This window comes from Arvicanthis niloticus, chromosome 1 (assembly GCF_011762505.2).
Source record: "Arvicanthis niloticus isolate mArvNil1 chromosome 1, mArvNil1.pat.X, whole genome shotgun sequence".
NCBI lineage: Eukaryota > Metazoa > Chordata > Mammalia > Rodentia > Muridae > Arvicanthis > Arvicanthis niloticus.
Genome location: NC_047658.1, coordinates 68,973,192 through 68,991,308, shown reverse-complemented (window position 1 = coordinate 68,991,308; position 18,117 = coordinate 68,973,192). Strand labels below are relative to the sequence as shown.

Sequence of the window (18,117 nt, the reverse complement as noted above, 5' to 3'; positions counted from 1 at the left end):
TCCTCCATCACAAAAGGCCTTTAATGGCCTCTCGTACAAGGTTCTTTTGCTCATTTGTCCTGTTGCAGTGAATAAACTATAATGACTTCACGGGACAAGGGCAGCCACAGGTACAACACGTTGACCTGGACGTGGTCCAGGAATGAATGTGCCACACAAATCATCACTTCACAGAGGGTCACAGGCTTGAGGCCGCCCCAGCCACCCCTCATCACCACACCCAGGACACACATCAACTCCCACCACTCGGAAGAGGCAGCCTGGCAGCAGCTGTGACTGGACCTAACAATGAGCAGATACCCAGGAAAGACAGGATATCCTGCACTGTCATTTTGTTGTGACATATGTGGGTCAGGAACCCAGGCCAAAACCTTATCCCCTCACATAGGCTGCCTCCTCATCCGGCCTCTCTTCTTACCCTCTACCCTTATATCCTTTTCAGTGGTCCCTGTGAGGTGGGCAGAGCCTGGTTCTAGCCCTTTACACATGGGGAACCTGAGGTCAATGGGGTCTCCTAGGTCACACTTGGACTGAATAAAACACTAGATGGCATTCTATCCCCCGTGCCATGTGATTGACAATGCCCTGAGCTTTGCCAGGAGGTAAGCCCAGGCAGGACTTGTTTCAAAGGCTAGCCCAAGTCTCACCAATGAGCTGTCCTGCAAGTGAATCCCCATGACACCGCAGGTCAGCAGGGAAAGAAGCTGGTAGACTGCAGAAGGGGGACCAGCCTCTCTTTGGGCTCAAAAGCCTCCTGTTGTGCACATGGACATCCACAGGTGTGGAAGAGGAATCCTAGTTGATTCACTGGAGGAAGACTTGCTTAAAATGCCTCTGAGGAATCCTGCCTCATAAAAGCTCTCCCTGATGGTGTATCTCTTACATGACCCAGGATCCCCACCCCGTGGCTGTGCATAACGAAGCCAGCCCTGGGATCTCCTCCCATTGCCCTGAGAATGTGTCCCGGGTGGACATTGGGCCTGGCTCCTAACTCCATGGTCCCCACACAGCACACACATTCTCAGGACCAAGCCTGTCAGGCACAGCCCACATCAAACTCATTCCCAAGGTGCAAAGTGAGTCAACTAGAAAACCAGTGTGTGTTCTAATGCTTGGAGCCGATGACCTGAGTCCCAACAAGTATCTCTGTGTCAGGACGCTGGAGTCACCCCAACACACAAAACCAAGAAGAGAACCTGTGCTTGCTGGTCTAAGATCAAACCACAAAATGTGGCTTGAAGTTATTCTTCAAAGAGTTTAAAAGTGAAACCTCAATAGACAAGAGAGTTAAAAGCAGTTACTCTGGAGAAAGTAGGAATGAGGGGGAGGGCTGGAGACTCAGTCCTCTCCCCACTTTCCTCAGTTTCCCCTAGCAACAGCCCCCAGTGAGGCTGTGTGGAACACTGAGAGGTGTACCTGGTCTGCAGACAGTGGGTCCCAGGGACCTGTGCTTCAACTTTGACCTCCCTTTTGGGGGGTGACAAGTTAGTGATATTGAGGGAGGTGCTAGTGTGCATGGATTGGGGTGGCAGAGGTGTGGATCTGCCCCCATCAGTAAGCTGTTTTGGGCCAGGAAGGGGGCAGGGGGCAGAAGTTATGGAGCTGCCTGGACCAGGCCCAAGACAGGCTGTGTGGATAAAAATCAGAGAAGTCTCATTTGGTCCTTAAGTTTAAAAAGAGTGAATATCAGAACAGACATGAGTCTGTGTCCTGGGGATAAAGGTTAGAGCCCAGCCCTTCACTGAGGGCTGGGAGCCACACATACAGGCCTTAGCCATTGGAGGGAAAGAGCTGCCCCCAGGACATGGAAGCTTCTGTGAGTGGATCAGAGCAAGAGGGCTGGACATTCCCACAGGTCTCCAAGGAGCTGTGGTGGTTCTTTTGATCCAGATGGGACCTTATACTCAGAAGAGGCAACATCTATTTTCTCTTGCCCTTGGATTTCTTGGGTGGCCACAACAGTGAGTTCAGCCCCCTGACCTGTGGTCAGAGCCCAGGTTTCTTGAATTCTGTGGGCTTCTGGGAGGTAAGTTAGTCCAGGCTCAAGTGCTCCTCCCCGCCCCCAATCACTGACAACATCCATGTCTTCTGTGTCCTGGTTGCTGGGACCCATCCTTGGGCGGTAGCACCTACACTTCTTCCCCAGTGTGGTCACCAAAGCCACAATGGCAGATTAGCTTCATGGCTGAACATCAGGACAGAGACTGGCAAAGGGCTCATTCCACAGCTAGCTTCCTGTGTGACCTCAGGCCTCATCCCTGCAGTGACAGGACCACACGCTCACAGCTTGGTTGGCCTACAAGAGTACTAGCTCCTGGCTCCCATCTCATTCAAACCCACAGCAATCCCTCAAAGAAAGCACACAGAGGCCATTGTTCCAGTTAGGAGAGGCCTTGGGGACTTTCAGGACATGGTCCCTTTCACTGCATCAGGTGGGAATCAAGTTGTCAGCTACCCTCCAGGGGAAGCCAGCTGCCCTTGAAGCTGACATGGCCATGGGGTCCAGACAAGCAACTCAATTCTTATCTTTCTAGAAGAGGAGTTCTTCTCTTGGCTGGGGTACTGGGCAAGTCCAGTCGCCCTCAACTGGTGAGCTTTTACCAAAGCATGCTCTTCTTGCCCAGATTGGCATTAACATGTGCCCTTTGGTCTACTGGGAAGTCCCAATGTGGCACAAGTCCCAGTCTGTCAGCACAAGAAAACCCAATCTCACTGGATGGTGCCTGGAACCTCATGAGGGTCCTCTACCTCCAGTTTCACTCCCAGGTGCTGCCTGCCAGGAACACTCCAGAACAAAGAAGAGCCCTACAGAGAAGTACTGGGTTATGTCATGGGGCGACAGTGGGGCATAGTGTCTGCAGCCGATCAGAGGCTGAGGCAAGAAAGAAGAGGCCAAAGAAATACATGAGCCTGTGAATCTCACCCAATATGGCAGCGTACAACTGTGGAGTAGGGACAAATGACACCAAATTCCAGCCCCCTGCAGTGTCATTTCCAGGGTTTGAATCCACCTAGAAGGGACACTGTATTCAAACTCACATCAAGGCACTGTGTGGACTAGCTATAGCCAGAACTGACAATGCTGTCTTCTAACTTTCCCCTGACCAGAAGGTTTCTATAGACAAGGATTCTAGGGTAAGATCCATCTTAGTGTCTGTAGTATCCAGCATAAAAGAACAAACCTGTCATCAAAGGATGGTTTGGCTAGACTCCAACTTAGGTCTGGCTTAAAACACAAAGAGGCAGCCAGGGTTCTGATGCTTCTCTGCAGGTAGAGAAGTTTTAGTTGATCTGTGGGACAAACCTAAAGGATGAGTGGGGATATGTTGAAGTATGGAAAGCTCAAGAAACCAGATTCAGAAACCTTTTGCTTGTATAAATTAAGGATGGGGGACATGAAGGGTTGGCCCACATGCTAAAGGGTCTTGTATCAGCTTCAAAGGTTTTAGTTGAAGCCAGTGGAGGGCACATGCTTGCCTTACACTGTTCAAGATTTTAATCGGTTCTATAAGTGCAAACATATCCAGCTAGCTCTGGCAGGGGCTAGATGCTGGGGGAGTCTGCGGTTCTAATCTGGGAAGAAGTACCTTGAGTTGATTGCTTATGAGATTTAGGAGGTTCAGAACCAGTGATCCTGGACCATTTCACCATAAGAATAATTTCAATCACTGGGCATGAAGGACAGAGAATGGCTGGGATCTGTACACTAAAGCATGCAGCCAGCAGTGGCAGGGGCCAGCAGCGGCAGGGGCATGCCTGCAATCCCAGCACTTGAGACAAGATCAGGGATTCAAAGTCATTCTCAGCTACATAGTGAATTCGTGGCTAAGCCTAAACTGCATATACTGTCTCAAAACCAAACAAAAGCTGTGGTCTCCCTTCTCCAGCAATTATGAAGCTAAGAAAAGGGGAACAGAAATCGAGATGAGATCCTTTTGCCCTACAAATCAATGTTTGATAGTGTGTGATTGTCCACACACTTCTCATGCAAGCCTCAGCACATAGAAGCTCTGGGATGGAGAAGTTCACAAAGGTTCTGGACACACCTTGACATCAGATAAGCCGACTAGGTCTAAGAGCAGCCCTGCCTAGGCAGGAAGTTGCACTCAGTGATCTGCCCTGCCCTGGGTCCTCTGAGCTACCATGAACCTCCTCTGAAGGCAGTTAGCAGCTGCAGCTCCAACTGGAAGATCAGAAGCTCTTGAGAGTCACAAACTTACAGAAACTTAAACAAGAAACTCTTGGAATCATCTGCCTTTCCAACAAGAAACTGAAGCTCAGAGAGGGGAAGGAACTGGCCCAAGGTCACACAACAAGCTAGCATCGAAGACCAAACAAGGATATCTTTGAGCGCTTTCTGTTTTGCCACCCATCTGCCCTGTTACCCTGAGATTCACCCCAGTCAAGTCATACTAACACCAGCTGATGGAAACCAGGTACCCACGACTCTGGGTACTAATAGGACCAAGTCCTTTAGGAGAGGAGCTGCCTCCTACTGGAAGTTCATCTGTATGGATGCCACCTCCTGGGAATGGGATCCCTTAACAGTGGGAATGGTGGCCTCAGGCACCTCTCTCTCACACCTAGTGACAGGGCCAGTCACTGTGGAGAAGTACTAGAGGAAGCTCCAACTGCCTGTTTCCCTCCCCACCCCCCATCCTTGCTTCCCGTAGGACTACCCACACGAAAGAGGAGGATGGATGCCTCCTTGCCCTGCCCCATCTCTTAAACTCCCCTCAGAAAACATCCTCAGTAGCTTTGGCTCACTGTTAGGGGCTGGTGTTTGTGAAACACCCATTTTCCCTCTTTGTGCCCTCACACAAAAATGCAACGAAGCTATGATGTCTCATCCAATCAGTTCTGACATATGTGTGGCTGGATCTGTAGCCTGCTTCAATGTAGGTGTTGTCTGGTTACAAAGTCAGTCCATTGCTCTTCACTCCTGGAGTCTATGTGCCTCCCCCATGAGACATAGGGACATGGACCAAGGATGAAGGTGAAGGGGGGGGAGTCTCTGGTGGGCCTGGACCACACACATACAAAAAAAAAAAAAAAAAAGCATTGAAAATCTATTCACAGTCCTGCCCTCTCCCACCTTCAATATGGTCATCTTTTAGCTGCCAAAACTGTCACCTACTGGGACTACAGACATCTTCTTGTGTGTCTTGAGCCATCTTGCCCACCCCCTCCACATCTTCACACCCATCATCATTGTGCCTTCAGGCCCCACCCTCCTTTTTCTGCTCCCCATCTCAAGCCAAATCCCAAGGCCAGGTGGTGTGGCCTTCCTGGGAATGAGCATGAAAAGGGGGAGGGCAGGTGATCGCAGAGAGACGGCTGAGGATGTGGTCCTGCTGGCGTGGTGACGTGAGGCCAGTTCTGAGACCAGAGGCTTATCACCGAGACTTGGAAGACCACTGGGGCCCCTTGGTAGAAACTGGAAGAACAAAAGGAAGAACCAGAATGGGAAGGGGACGAGAAAGCATCCGAGTGCGAGAGTGAACCTGGAGCTGACGGGCTGAGGCCGGCCCCAGTCTATCTGTTATTGAGGTGCGGAGAGCCGGTGCCGTCATCCTCTTCGTCCTTGTCATCCTTCATGCCTTTCAGCCTCTGGCGAGCAAAGTCCTCAAATACAATGTCGTCATCACTAGTGGGAGAGACAAGGAAAATGCCGTGTATTTGCAGGGGTAGACAACAAGCAGATCCAGAGGCCTGGCCAGATGATGGGAGGACTCAAGAGAAAACCCCACTCTCCAGGGCTTCATTCCCAGGTCTCTGCCTCAGACAGAAAGGCGTGCCAGGCCGGCCCACTTACAAAGCCCACTGGTGGCTGTTGGGAGTCTCACAAATAAACTGCAAAAAGCCTATCTCTCAATTCGTAAGGGCTAGAGAAGCGACCCTGTTCCTGGGGGTATGGAGAAGGTAAGTAGGGGAGCAATGTGGCTCTGCATCGGAATCCCCAAAGAACAAGCCCAAGAAACCCCATTTCACCCGTCCAAATCAAACTAACAAGACTGCTTTAGGGAGCATGACTGTTTTCAACCAGGAAGTTGGTGCTGGGATCTAAGGAAGAAAAAGCCCATACAGGCCTTTCTCCTAGAAGCTCACTCATCCCAGGGACCCTAGGTAGGAAGGGACTTTTGAACGGGCATGGAAGGTGGTGAAGAGGACAGAGGGGGCGGGGGTGCCTGGTTTAAGGTTGCAGGACTAAGGACTGTTTCTCCATCATGTCCCTTAGGCCCAGGGGGAAGTCCCTTGCCCCGTGGAGTTCAGCCAGCTGAATGGGTTTCCTCAGGACAACTTGAAACCTCTGTTTCTCCAGATATTGCCAAAGAATCAAGGAAAGGAGGTTTAGGGAAGCTGGAAGGAGAAAGCAACCTGGCCCCAGAGGCGATTCAAGCCATTGAACCAAGTCCTCTTCCTCTAGCCATTGTTTGGTGCCCCATGGCCTTCCACCGCAGGGGAATCCGAATCAGTTGGTCCTCAGGCCGCAAGAGTGACAGCACCCAGACACCTTCTCCACCCCACAGGCAGCCTCCAACTGGCATGGGTCAGGTAAGAGAGGAGAGCCCCAGAGTCTGAACCAGCCCCATGTCAGCCAGCTGAGTGGGTGCTGCAGACGGATGGACTGACTGACGAACGTGCAAGGAAGACAGACCCCACCAATGCAGGAGGAAGAGGAACAGGCATGGAGGGTCCTTCAAGTCACATGCAGGCAAGCAGGTTGCTGAAGAGGTGAGCAGAGGTGGCTCTCAGCAGACAGGTTAGACCAGCTGCTCCTCAGAGGTTAATAAACATTTATGCAAATGACCCCCTCCACCTCTCATCCCACCTCCAACCCCACCCCACCCCCAGACATCCCAGGCAGGAAGGTTCAGCTTACTTGGTGTCAAGCTCTGTGAGATTGAACCCCTCCACCTCTCCAGTCCCACCTCCAACCCCACCCCAGACATCACAGGCAGGAAGGTTCAGCTTACTTGGTGTCAAGCTCTATGAGATTGGTGTCTACTGGAGTCTCGCTCTCTGGAACTGAACATACACAAGGCTTGTGAGGTACCCAGGGGTGCTTACACACACACACACACACACACACACACACACACACACACACACACACATACTACGATCCTCAGACTCTCTAGAGATGATGGGGAGGACAACGAAGGAAAGTGAGTGGGAAGCTTCCCAGGTCAAAAGCAGCAGACGCAGGGAGGGAGGCATCCATGCCCAATGAAGACCCCAAAGGAAGCAGGTCTCCAACAGGAGACACATTAACTTCTTGCTTGCCTGAGTTCCATTTACTCTTAAGATCATTTTGCAGCCCTAGCTATCCTCAAACGTGATCCTCCTGCCTCACACGCCTCCCTCTGCTGGGACTGTGGGCATGTGCGATCATGTTGCCCTGGTGGGGTTTTTTTCCCCACACTGTAACCTCTCTGAATTCAGAGTGCCATCTGTGGCATCTTACCTTCTACTCCTACTTGTAGGCACAGACTCCATTTGTGAGAGGGTCTGTAACATCCCTTGCACAGGAATGTTGTCAATCTGTTACCACTTTAAAAACTCAACTAATATGGAGACTGGGACATGGTTCAGCAGTCTTCTGGTTGTGAGTTCAATTCCCAGCACCCACAGGGTGTCTAACAACCATCTGTAACTCCATTCCCAGTGGAACTGATGCCCTCTTCTGGCCTCTGATGGTACTGTATGTATATAGTACACAGGCATACAAACAGGCAAAACATCCATACACATAAAATAAAAATAAGTATTTTTAAATAATAATAATAAATAACTTTTAAAATTCAAATTAAAATCCACCAATGTGGCTCGTTCTCCACTCCCAGCCTCCCTGCCTTATGGAGAATAGGAGTCAGGACTCTGCCTCCTGGTTGGGTCAAAAGCAAATATTAGTCGTGTTGTGGTCCCTGCAAAAGACTGGGAGCTGAGGAAAGGGTGATTCTGGGCTGAAGGCTAACCCAGAAAGAAGTAGGGTGGTAGGATAACAGGGAGGCTGGTAAACCCCACCCCAGTGACCTACGGGTCCCACTCACCTTCCCGATGTGGGGGCTCCTCTTTAGGCTTGGGGTGCATTAAGGTAAAAGGCAGTTCCACAGCCACGTCACTGAAACACACCCAATTCAGTGAGCTCAGAGAGAGCCTCAGACTTTAAGACCCACTGGCTGCCCTGTCAGTCTGAGGCTTGGGGAGGTTGCGGTGAAGCAACTACACTTCAGTTCTGCTACTGACCATGCCTCTTCTCTGTACTTACAAAGAGGTAGACGCCCCACCCACTCACTCCCTTGAAAAACTGAAAAAGGAAACAGAAACTCCCCTTGTTTTAAGGGTCCTTTGATTGCCATGGGCTAGGGACCATGCCCTCTGGGGACTCATGTCATGGTCAGTGGGTAACCAAAGTGGCCTGGGACACTGCCCATCTCAAATCATCATGGTCTCCTCACATCATCCTTCCCAATTTTCTCCCAGTCCTACCCAGCCACCTCCCTGCCACCCACAAGTTTCAGAAACTGGGATTCAGAGCTGTCCATGCCATGTGCAGATTCTGACACCTCCTGTGTGTGCAATGTGAGAGAAAGAACCGGCCATCAACCATTGTTGGTGACCAGGCCTTCCCTGATATTGTCCCTAACAGACAGGCTGAGGACAAGAGCAGGCACTTGCACGATATAGAGTGTACCCAGGACTGTTCTAGGACCGCCCTTTAGAACAACAACTGTGATCCTCACAGCAGCCTTATTATTATGATGGCCTGGGCAGGGATCAAAAGCTTTAGGTACTTGGAGAGCAGCCTCTTGCCTCAGGCTGCACAGCTATTGGCAGTAAGTGAAGAAAGACTCTGGCTCTGTCATCCATCCCCTTAGCCAGTGGATGATAAACAGAATTGAGAGACTGATTAAAAGTAGCCCTGAGGGCTAAGGGTGGCATCAACTTAGCAGAGCCTCCCTAAAATTATGAATGTCTCTAGAAAACACAACCACATCTTACTGATTGTGTTGCCAGCTGTGAACTGGGTATGGTGGGGCTGCTACAGCCAGATTCAGTCAGCCTTCAATGAAGCCACACTGGATGTGACTGGAAGGGACCTGGGTTTCAGCCTTGCTAGGCTGTGAGTAGTAAGGACACTACTGTCTCCCTGCTGGGATTCCAGTACCCTCACAAGCCTGGCCACAAGTCTGGACTCATTAACTCTTCGCTGTTTGATGCTGAAGAGATAGAATTATCTCTCAATTCACTCAGATCTCATAGGATGAGTGACAGAGTTATTGTGTGGCAATGGGAGGTCACACAATCATGTCTGGGGCGCATGCACTCCTACATGTGGTCTGGGAGCAAGAGCAGCTGACTAGTTAGCCATGAATTCTCAGTGGAGTAGATGTTTGAAAGACACGAAGAGTCTATCTCTCGGAGCATCTTAGGATTCAGGTCAGTAATTCAGATGGCCTCCTAAGGGCCACTGCCCATATCACTTGTCTACAAAGGTCCTGTCACTTGATTTTGAAGGGAAGAAGTCAAGGTCTTCTGCTAGGAGCCACATCACCCTGATCTGTCCTGGCACACTTCTGGTTGCAGCATATCCCCAGCCTGCAATCTGAGATAACCCTAAATCCTTCCCTCTTGGTACCCTGTGGTTCTGATCAACCGAGTCTATGACCCCAGGACCTCCAGGAAGGTAGACAAAGAAGGACAAAGAAGGGGCTTTACCTGGATGCAAGGTCTCCCAACAGGCTGAGTGGGCCAGAGGAGGCAGAAGAAGCAGTCAGGACAGAGTGCAGAGCGGGAGAAAAGAGAAAGGACATTCATTCACTGCTCTGCCGCCTGCTAAAGGACATGCTCCCAACCCCTGGACAGCTGACATCTCATCTAGGGCACTGAGGGATGGGCTTGCAGAGGCCCTGGACCCCAGGGTCTTCATCTGTAAAAACTAATCTCCCTGCTCCCAGACTATCTAATGGCAGAAGAAAGATTTTGGGGGTTACTAGGATATGAGAAGACTGTGGGTCCTACAAAGTCACAGAACACAGGACTGGCCACGGGTTTAGAAATGTTCTGTTATATAAAGTCAGTATTAACACTGCCAGCCGCAGAGACAATATTCTTTGTTCAACGGAGACAGTCCAGGCTGACCTCAAACTTGCTATGCTACCAAGAATGGCCTTGAATGCCCGCTTTCCTGCTTCTCCCTCCCAAGGGCTATGACTGCAGAGGTGCTCACCATCCTTGGCTTGGAGGCATTGCCCTAGCAAAGCTACTTAGTCTGTCAGGAGAACTATTTAGGCTTCATTTTTCCCCATCCATAAAACAGGAAGGTTAACCAATTAGTAACTCCCACCCCCCAATTCAGCTCTATGTTTTTCAGTTTCCAAGAGTGGTGTGTGTGCACTGTACCCTGAGATGTGAGGAAGGCCATGTAGCCCCTGAGAGTCCCAGTACAGTCTGAGGACACCCAGGGTCATATAGGCTGTACCCAATTCTCAGAGCCAGACCTGGGCCTAGGCCAAAGAGGAGGAAAGAAGGAGCTCCAGACAGTAGAGAAGGAAGAGGAATCAGAGAAAGGAAGAGAAAAGCAAGTCCTCAAGTCTCGCCTCCTCAACAGGAAGATGCAGCAAAAGGCCAGGCAAACCAGTGGGATGGGCAGGGGTTCTGGGGTGGCTGGACTTACCCGCCCCGGGACACCACCAGCTTCACTTTGACTTTGTAGGAAACGATGATGCCCAGGATTTCACGGTTGGCACCTTCCCGCAACCTGCAGGGAAACGGGGAAGCTGGTCCTTGGGGCTCCTTGGTGGGCAGGATGTGTAGGCATCGGACTGTGATGGGAGGCACCACTGTCCATCGCTCTCCTGAACCACCAGGCCCAGCAGAGGTAGGAAAGGGAGCTGTGTAATGCACTGGAACTTGTAGCCCTGGGTTCTGTTTATGTCCCTCTTTGTGGTACTAGAGATTAAATCCAGAGTCTCATGCATGACAGGCAAGTATTCTACCACTGAGCCATGGCCCTAGTTCCTTGGGTTCCACATCTAACTATGAGATATCCTTGCTCTGTAGCCCTAGCGGACACTCCTCCCTGCCTCACCAGTGCCACACAGTGCGGTGAGAACCAGCCCTAACCGACCTCTCACATTGTTTATGCTCGGTAACCCATAAGCAGAAAGAGCCGCATTGAGAGCTGAGAGCCAAGGGTATCCGGGAGTCAGGGTATCACTGGAAGGATGTGCTAAGGAGATGATGCCCCATGGGGGGCGTTGAGGGAAGGTCAGATATAAGACAGGGTAAAAGGGAGAGAAAGAGCCTGTTGGTAAATGGGAGGCCTATGAGGGGTAATAATGTGATGGTCTAGCCTGAGCCAAGTCTGAGCATGGGGAGGATGGCCTCAGAATCAATAGACAAAGACCAAATCCTTTGCAGAGAGCCAGATATCATCAGAGGGAATGAGAGTCCCACCACAACTGTTGAACTCTTCTACGGTGGGGCAACCCTGAAAGTTCAGTGATGCCCGTGGACCAAATGACCTAATGGTGCCTCATGTGGAGGGGGGCCCCATATCTATCTACCAAGCTCCCCACCTCTTCCACAGCCCCTCCAAGCCCCCATTTATCTCTTTCCAGGGCCCTTCTAGAAGCCATTCTCTCCCCTCCAGCCACAACAGCATCAGAGACACCCAGTCTGTATTCGGGACTTGGGGCTAAGAGCTGCCAATTCTTGCAGAAAGTTTTTGCAGTTGTGTCCCCCAGAGCCAAATGATGGGACCCAGTAGTCTTTGACTGGGCAGGTGGGAGTAAGGAGACAGCCTCCCTGGCTAGCCACACTCCAGGGGACTGGTCCTAGTCAAGACTTGGAAAAGAGCCTAAACTTCATCCTCATAGTGTTGGGCCAAGAGGTCGGGACTCCATTGTGGACTGAGCAGTAAGGGCCTGGGACTGAGGTGGGTTCTCACAGAGTGCTGGAAGCCAGATTTGTGTCTTCATGCTTGAGCTTCCCGTCGAGGGCAAGTCCCCGCTTCTCTCGGTTGTTGGCCAGGAAGGGAGTCAGTGTGTAGACCTTGCAGAATGTTGAGCTGGGTGCCACATTGTCACTGAGAAGTAGAGTGGCAGCATGAAGATGACCCTTATCACAGCCAGCACTAACCCAGTCAAGATGTCTGTCCACTCCCTCTGCCAGCAACCCCTATCTCCCAGATGCAGGCAACCACTTGGGCCAAGCCCAGCTCCAGCAGGAAGCTCAGTGCCATCAGAAAGAGGAGAGGCACACTACACACAAGTAGGACTAACCCTGGACTTGCATGGCCATAATGCACATTTAAATGGCACATTTTTTTTTAAAAATGTATTTATTTATTTTATGTATATTATATGTCTATTTATTTTATGTATATGTATATGCTATCTTCAGACACACCAGAAGAGGGCATCAGATCCCATTACAGATGGTTGTGAGCCATCATGTGGTTGCTGGGAATTGAACTCAGGACCTCTGGAAGAGCAGTCAGTGCTCTTAACCACTGAGCCATCTCTCCATCCCACACATTTATTTTTAGTATTTATTTAATGATTAAGTTTTTATTTGTGTGTGTGTGTGTGTGTGTGTGTGTACCACATGCAAGTGCCCTCAGAGGCCAGAAGAGCGTATCATATTCCCTAGAACTAGAATTAGAAGCTGTTGTGAGCAGCCTCGTGTGGGTACTGGAAAATGAAACCCGGTCCTTTGGAAGAATGGCAAGTGCTCTTAACTGCTCAGCCGTCTCTTCAGCCCACATTTATTTTCAAAAGTATCACTACATACAGGCCATGAGTAAGTGTCTGGATACCCTCACCTAAGTTCTACCATTGAGACTTGACTTGCTGCAATGCGTATCTATCAGTCATGCACAGATACTTCTGTTGCTCACTCTGGCCTGCTGCTAGTTTATCCCCGCCGTCTTTTCAAAGATGAGACGGATGCATGCACCTGACACTGGGGCAGCCATGGAGTAAGAGCCAGATTTGCCCCTTGAAGGGAGCGGAGCCAGCCATATCTCAACCCCAAGCCCAACCCCACAGGAAACCGTGCTTACTGGAAGCCCAGGCAGCTAACCTTTCTCCAGACTGCAGATGCAAGTATGTGACAGAATATGGCATTCCCCTTGGGGTTAGATGCTGTTCTGGTCATCTCAATGTACCCCCAACACTCACCAGAAATCTATGCCTCAAAGCTGTGAGTCTTATTTTTAATCAGCACTGAATATGAGAATATCCAACAATGCAAGAATATTTGGCTTAATAATAACATCTCCGTCTCTAGGATATTAGAAACCATGTCAAAGTGGCAGATGTGGTTGCTCACACCTATAATGTTAGCACTTGGAAGGCTGAATTAGGAGGACTGCCCTGATCTCAAGCAAGCCTGGGCTACATAGTGCATTTCAGGCTAGCCTGATCTCAAAACGAGACCTGACTTAAAAACCAAAACAGGAGTCAGTGAGGCTACTGAGCACACAGAGGCACATGGCCCTGAGTTCTAACTTAGGACATCTCTCTGCAGGTTGAGAAGACATGCCTAGGCCTGGACTCAGAACTTCCCTTTCTCCTATCTAGTCCCACCCATCCGAAGTTGTCTTCAAACACACTTACTCAGCTTCCTCCATGGCCACTGGGCACTTGTACTGAGCTGTGTTGAAGAGACAGATGTCTGCATACTGACGCACTAGAGAGAGAGGCCGGGAGGTGGGCACGTGAGTCAGGGGAGGGGATACCTCTCAAGATACACCTCAGGCTCCCTGTGGTAGCAGTGCTTGCTTAGATTGAGACAATGGCCAGCATTTACCAGAGGCCACCACCCCAGACTCCACCCAAACAGAAACCTCCATCAAAAACCCAGTCCCTTCCACGACCACATTTTTCCTCCCAGGACTGCTTGGCCAGGGCCCAGAAAGCCTATGAAGGGGTATGCGAAGCAGTAAACCCATTGCTCCAACACCAGCTTTGAAGCCACGGTAGGCTGACGGCAGACCCAAGCTTCAGAAGCTAAGGTAGTGTCTCAGGCTTTTAACAAAGACCATGCCTGCAGCTATCCCAACCCTCAGAAGGATCTCCAGCTACCCGAGATCTTGATCTTCTTCACAGTCTTGTTGGTGTTGTTGGTGACGTGGACATTGACGCTGATGGGTTCTCCATGGTAATAGATCTGTGAGGCAAACAACAGGAGAGCGTGGGCAGACACTAAACTCTGCCCCTAGCTCATCAGCCACTTCCCACGGAGATAAAAGTGTCACAAAACTACCAAGTGTATGGACCTTCAGTACTGCTGTGGGACCTTTCAAAGATGTCTGTATTGGAAGATGACATTTCAGGACTTGGGGGACGGCTTTGCCAGTAAAGTACTTGTGTAAAAACACTAGTACCTGAGTTTGATCTCCAGAAGCCATGTAAAAATGCTGTTTGTAATCCCAGCACTAGGGAGGCAGAGACAGGAGGATCCCTCAGGCCCAGTGCCCACAGAGTCTAGCCTAGTTGGTAAGCTCCAGACCAATGACAGACTGTCTCAAAGGAAGTGGATGGTGTTCTGGAGAATGGCACCTCCAAGGCTGTCCTCCAGGTCCACACATATGCATATACACACACATATGTGCCCATCCACACTCACATACATATACACACCACACACACCACACACCACACACCACACACACACACACACACAAGAAGCTGACATCCTTGGTTCCAGTCCCATTCAGACCACTAGCTAAGACAACAATAATAGCAATGATGGTGGTAACCATCGCTTGACTTTGGATAGGTTATCTGAGACTCCTTCCTTTGTTTCTTTGTTTCTCCTTTATTCTGTGTGTAGGCTTGGACAGAGTAAGGCCTCAAGTCCCCGTGGGCTCTGATGGTCTGGATTCCCAAACACATTAAACTCTGGAAGATTCAGGGGAAGAGAGAAAAGGCTAACCAGCTACCAAAGGACCTGCTCGGAATTCTCAGGGAAGGGCATCCACTTTGTCCAGGTCCTTGCCTTTAGTTGCCCTAAGAAGGAGAGGGCACACACCCCAGTCAGCCGGCTAAGAGTCACCTGACTTCAAGAGTTTTTCACCTTCTAGCTCATGGATAAGAGGGTAACAGCAGGGAGTCCCTGGGTCCTGTTCCCCATCACCACCCTGATGATGGGCTGGGCTTCTCCACCAGTCTGAAGCAGGCAGTTACCAGAGTGTGAGGCTGAATGGCCAGGACTCTTCCATTGCTCCTGTCTGGTGCACATGCCCACCTCTTCCAGTCCTTTGGACCCCAACAGGTTTCCCCAAACCCTCAAGGGCAGTCAGGAGACACTGGGATCTGAGGGGTAGCAGAGCTGGGAAAATGGGGTCTGAGCCCCTTACCTCCTTATCCAGAGAAGCCTCAAGGTGCAGGGGCTTGTCTGACATCAGGAACTGTCTGGTGGTCTCAGCTGTGGGCTGAGGGCCAGGCCTCTCAGGGGCATACTGAACCTTCCGGATGACTAGCCGCACAGAATTCCTAAGGAAGATGTGTAGGGAGAAAGACAGAGTCACCAGCCTCCACACTCTCTTCTCTGCAATACCTAGACCCCTCTCCTGCTCAAGAGGCTACTGTATCTCCCCATCTAATCACAGAGGTTAGCCCAGAGGGTTTATCGCCATGTGACTCGGCCCCAGGCTCCTTAATTCTGTCCCTGGGCCACCCGACAGCAGCACTTCATTTGGGTCTGTGTGTCCCAATCCCCAGCATAATAGTACGAAAGGGACTATTTTTTACTTTGTGCTCCCTATGTCTCCTGATAGCATAAGCCGCTGGAGGATGGAAACTTCTTGCCTAGCTGGTTCACTACCATAGTCGAAGCACGTGGGTCAGTACCTGCCGCCTGGCACCTGCTAAGCAGAAACATGCAGAACTGACAGGCCCTCGTGGGAGGTGGGGGGTGGGGTCATTATGAGATGTCTATTTAGCCAAGAGGTGCAGGACAGTAAAGAGGTGACTCAGTGAGACCCACAAATGAGAATGGTTCATTGGAGGTCACCTAGCTTAGGGTAGAAGCAAGGATGGACTGAGCTGGCGAGTTACCGCATGACACGGGAAATTACGTCCCTGTGCATCAGTTTCCTCAGTTGTGTCAACAGCACTTAGCTCTTAGGACCCCTGGTAAGGTTAAATCACATCTGTCCATTACTATGAGCATGACAGGAACCAACTAAGCCTTTGAGAACTGACAGCTATTGTATCATTATGACTAGTGAACCTTGGGAGTAGACTTAAGATGCCCCATTGGGAGAGGGTGAGGGTGGTGACTCTCACTGTTTCCTGCTGTTCATTATTCTGCTCAAGATCCCTCTCCTATTCCATAATGCCATTAGGTCCCCTTCATCGCGCAAGGGAAAGTTGGGACCGACACAAGAGAGAAGAGTCTTATCTCCCCGCTACAAGAACAAACATACAGCAGATGAAAATGCATGTGATATTCATAGTCACCACCAGGTGGCGAACTCATCCCTAAAAAGTCTGGTAGCCATCCCTCAGCAGGCTGATCTAAGAACCGACTTAGGATGCAGGAGCATCCAAGCCTGGTGAAGGCCAGGAAGCAGGAGGTCCTGAACCCCAGTACCCCCAGGAAGGACAGCCATGAGAAGTCAGGACCATCTGCTTTGTCCTCCCTGTCTGCTGAGCACTGTGGGAGAATGTTGGCTCTCTGAGCCACACTGAGCCTGAGCCACACCAAAACCCTCTGAGCCACACTGAGCCCCCTCTAGGTTCACTTTTCTCCACTCTGCCCCTTGTTCAGATCAGTCTACAAACATATGCTCCACTCCTGCTGAGGGCCTCTCAGCTACCCACTGTTGGAAGTTAACTGAAGTTGGGGTCTTTCTAAAATCAAAAGGCTGCAGTCTGCAGGGGGAAGGCAGGGAGAGGTAAGGATGTGAGAAGGGTCTGGCTCAGACCCCTCGGGCTGCCTCCTCCAGGAAGCTCACCATGACCTGACAGACTTCTAGACCCTTCTCACAGCAAAGCCTCTCCTCATCTCTGGCCCTTTGACTTCCCGTGTTGTCCTTCCTCCCCTCTCCCACCAGCGTCCCGTGTACCTTTTGTGGATCTTCTCCTCCAGGTTCTCAGCACAGAAGGCTTTGACTTCATAATCCACACCACAGGCCTGTGGAGGAGGACATGCTGACCCCGTGGCAAGTGGGAGGCAATGCCCCCAACTACCCTCCCATCTTACAGACCAGAATGCTGAGTGGGAACATAAGCCTCTGTCACCTGAGGACTCCGTGACATGAATCTGAAACCCTGGTACCCAATGTTCACTTTGTCCCGATGCTGCCCCTGACCCAGCTCCTTCCACTGGAGCTGCTCTTGAGAGCCCACCAGCCAACCCCATTCCCACTTGGGACTCCTGCTTCAGTCTGGGTGGCTGTCCTCCTCAAGACAGCCACCAGTAACGTGATGACCCTGTGCTAGGTGTCACGATGTCTCCCTAACTCTCTAACAGCATGAAGATCTCACTGCCTCTGCTTTGCAGATGAGAGATAGTGGAGTCTGAAGTGTGGGGCCTGGAACCTGTTCCTGTCAATCCTCTCTAAGCTTCAGCTTCCCCTCTGTAGAAAAGCAGTGACACCATCTCCAAACAAGGTTGCCAGGGCCTGTGTGAGGACATATGTAGGTGCTCAGAATTTGCTGGTCCTGTGCAGTCAATACCAGAGCCAGCAAAAGAGACTTGAGGGAGACTGTGACGTATCACCAAATGTGGGGTGAGGCCAGCCTGCATCTGCATCCCTATCTCAAGAGACTGGTGGATTATCCAAGGAACATCAGCCAGGCCTGAGCCCAGGCAGCTTTAACCAGAAGCAAAGTTTCAACTGTCCACTACCCTATGGGGAGAAATCCAGGACCCTGGGGACATGAAAGCCTAGACCCAAGATGGTCTTCTTGGAGTTACCTACCTTCCCTGTGTCCTCAGGCCCAGGCTGCAATGTGACTGAGCATGGAAGGTTTGGTGGGATCTGTTCAGGAGACAAATAACATGAGCTAACCTTCACCTCTGCCTTGTCTCTCCCTACACACCTCTGTCACTACTATACACCCATCGTACCAGGCCCCCTCAGGACAGATCATC

General features: G+C 50.8%; 1 protein-coding gene across 5 annotated transcripts in view; it reads right to left on the bottom strand.

The window, feature by feature from the left end:
- Positions 1 to 18,117, bottom strand: part of Arrb1 (arrestin beta 1) — a 72,596-nt gene continuing 54,479 nt past the window's right edge. For 3 of the 5 annotated variants that reach the window (XM_034504806.2, XM_076938721.1, XM_034504796.2), the window contains exons 6-16: positions 17,945 to 18,004; positions 17,087 to 17,154; positions 15,374 to 15,509; positions 14,097 to 14,181; positions 13,629 to 13,701; positions 11,957 to 12,094; positions 10,682 to 10,765; positions 9,724 to 9,747; positions 8,055 to 8,125; positions 6,978 to 7,029; positions 1 to 5,647 (exon numbers count right to left, since the gene is read on the bottom strand). In XM_034504806.2, the coding sequence (XP_034360697.1) occupies positions 5,536 to 5,647; positions 6,978 to 7,029; positions 8,055 to 8,125; positions 9,724 to 9,747; positions 10,682 to 10,765; positions 11,957 to 12,094; positions 13,629 to 13,701; positions 14,097 to 14,181; positions 15,374 to 15,509; positions 17,087 to 17,154; positions 17,945 to 18,004 (903 nt within the window). In that variant the 3' untranslated portion in view covers positions 1 to 5,535. Of the gene's footprint in view, positions 6,728 to 6,977; positions 7,030 to 8,054; positions 8,126 to 9,723; positions 9,748 to 10,681; positions 10,766 to 11,956; positions 12,095 to 13,628; positions 13,702 to 14,096; positions 14,182 to 15,373; positions 15,510 to 17,086; positions 17,155 to 17,944; positions 18,005 to 18,117 lie in introns of all 5 variants that reach the window. The other 2 variants (XM_076938727.1, XM_076938709.1) reach the window with 2 other exon arrangements.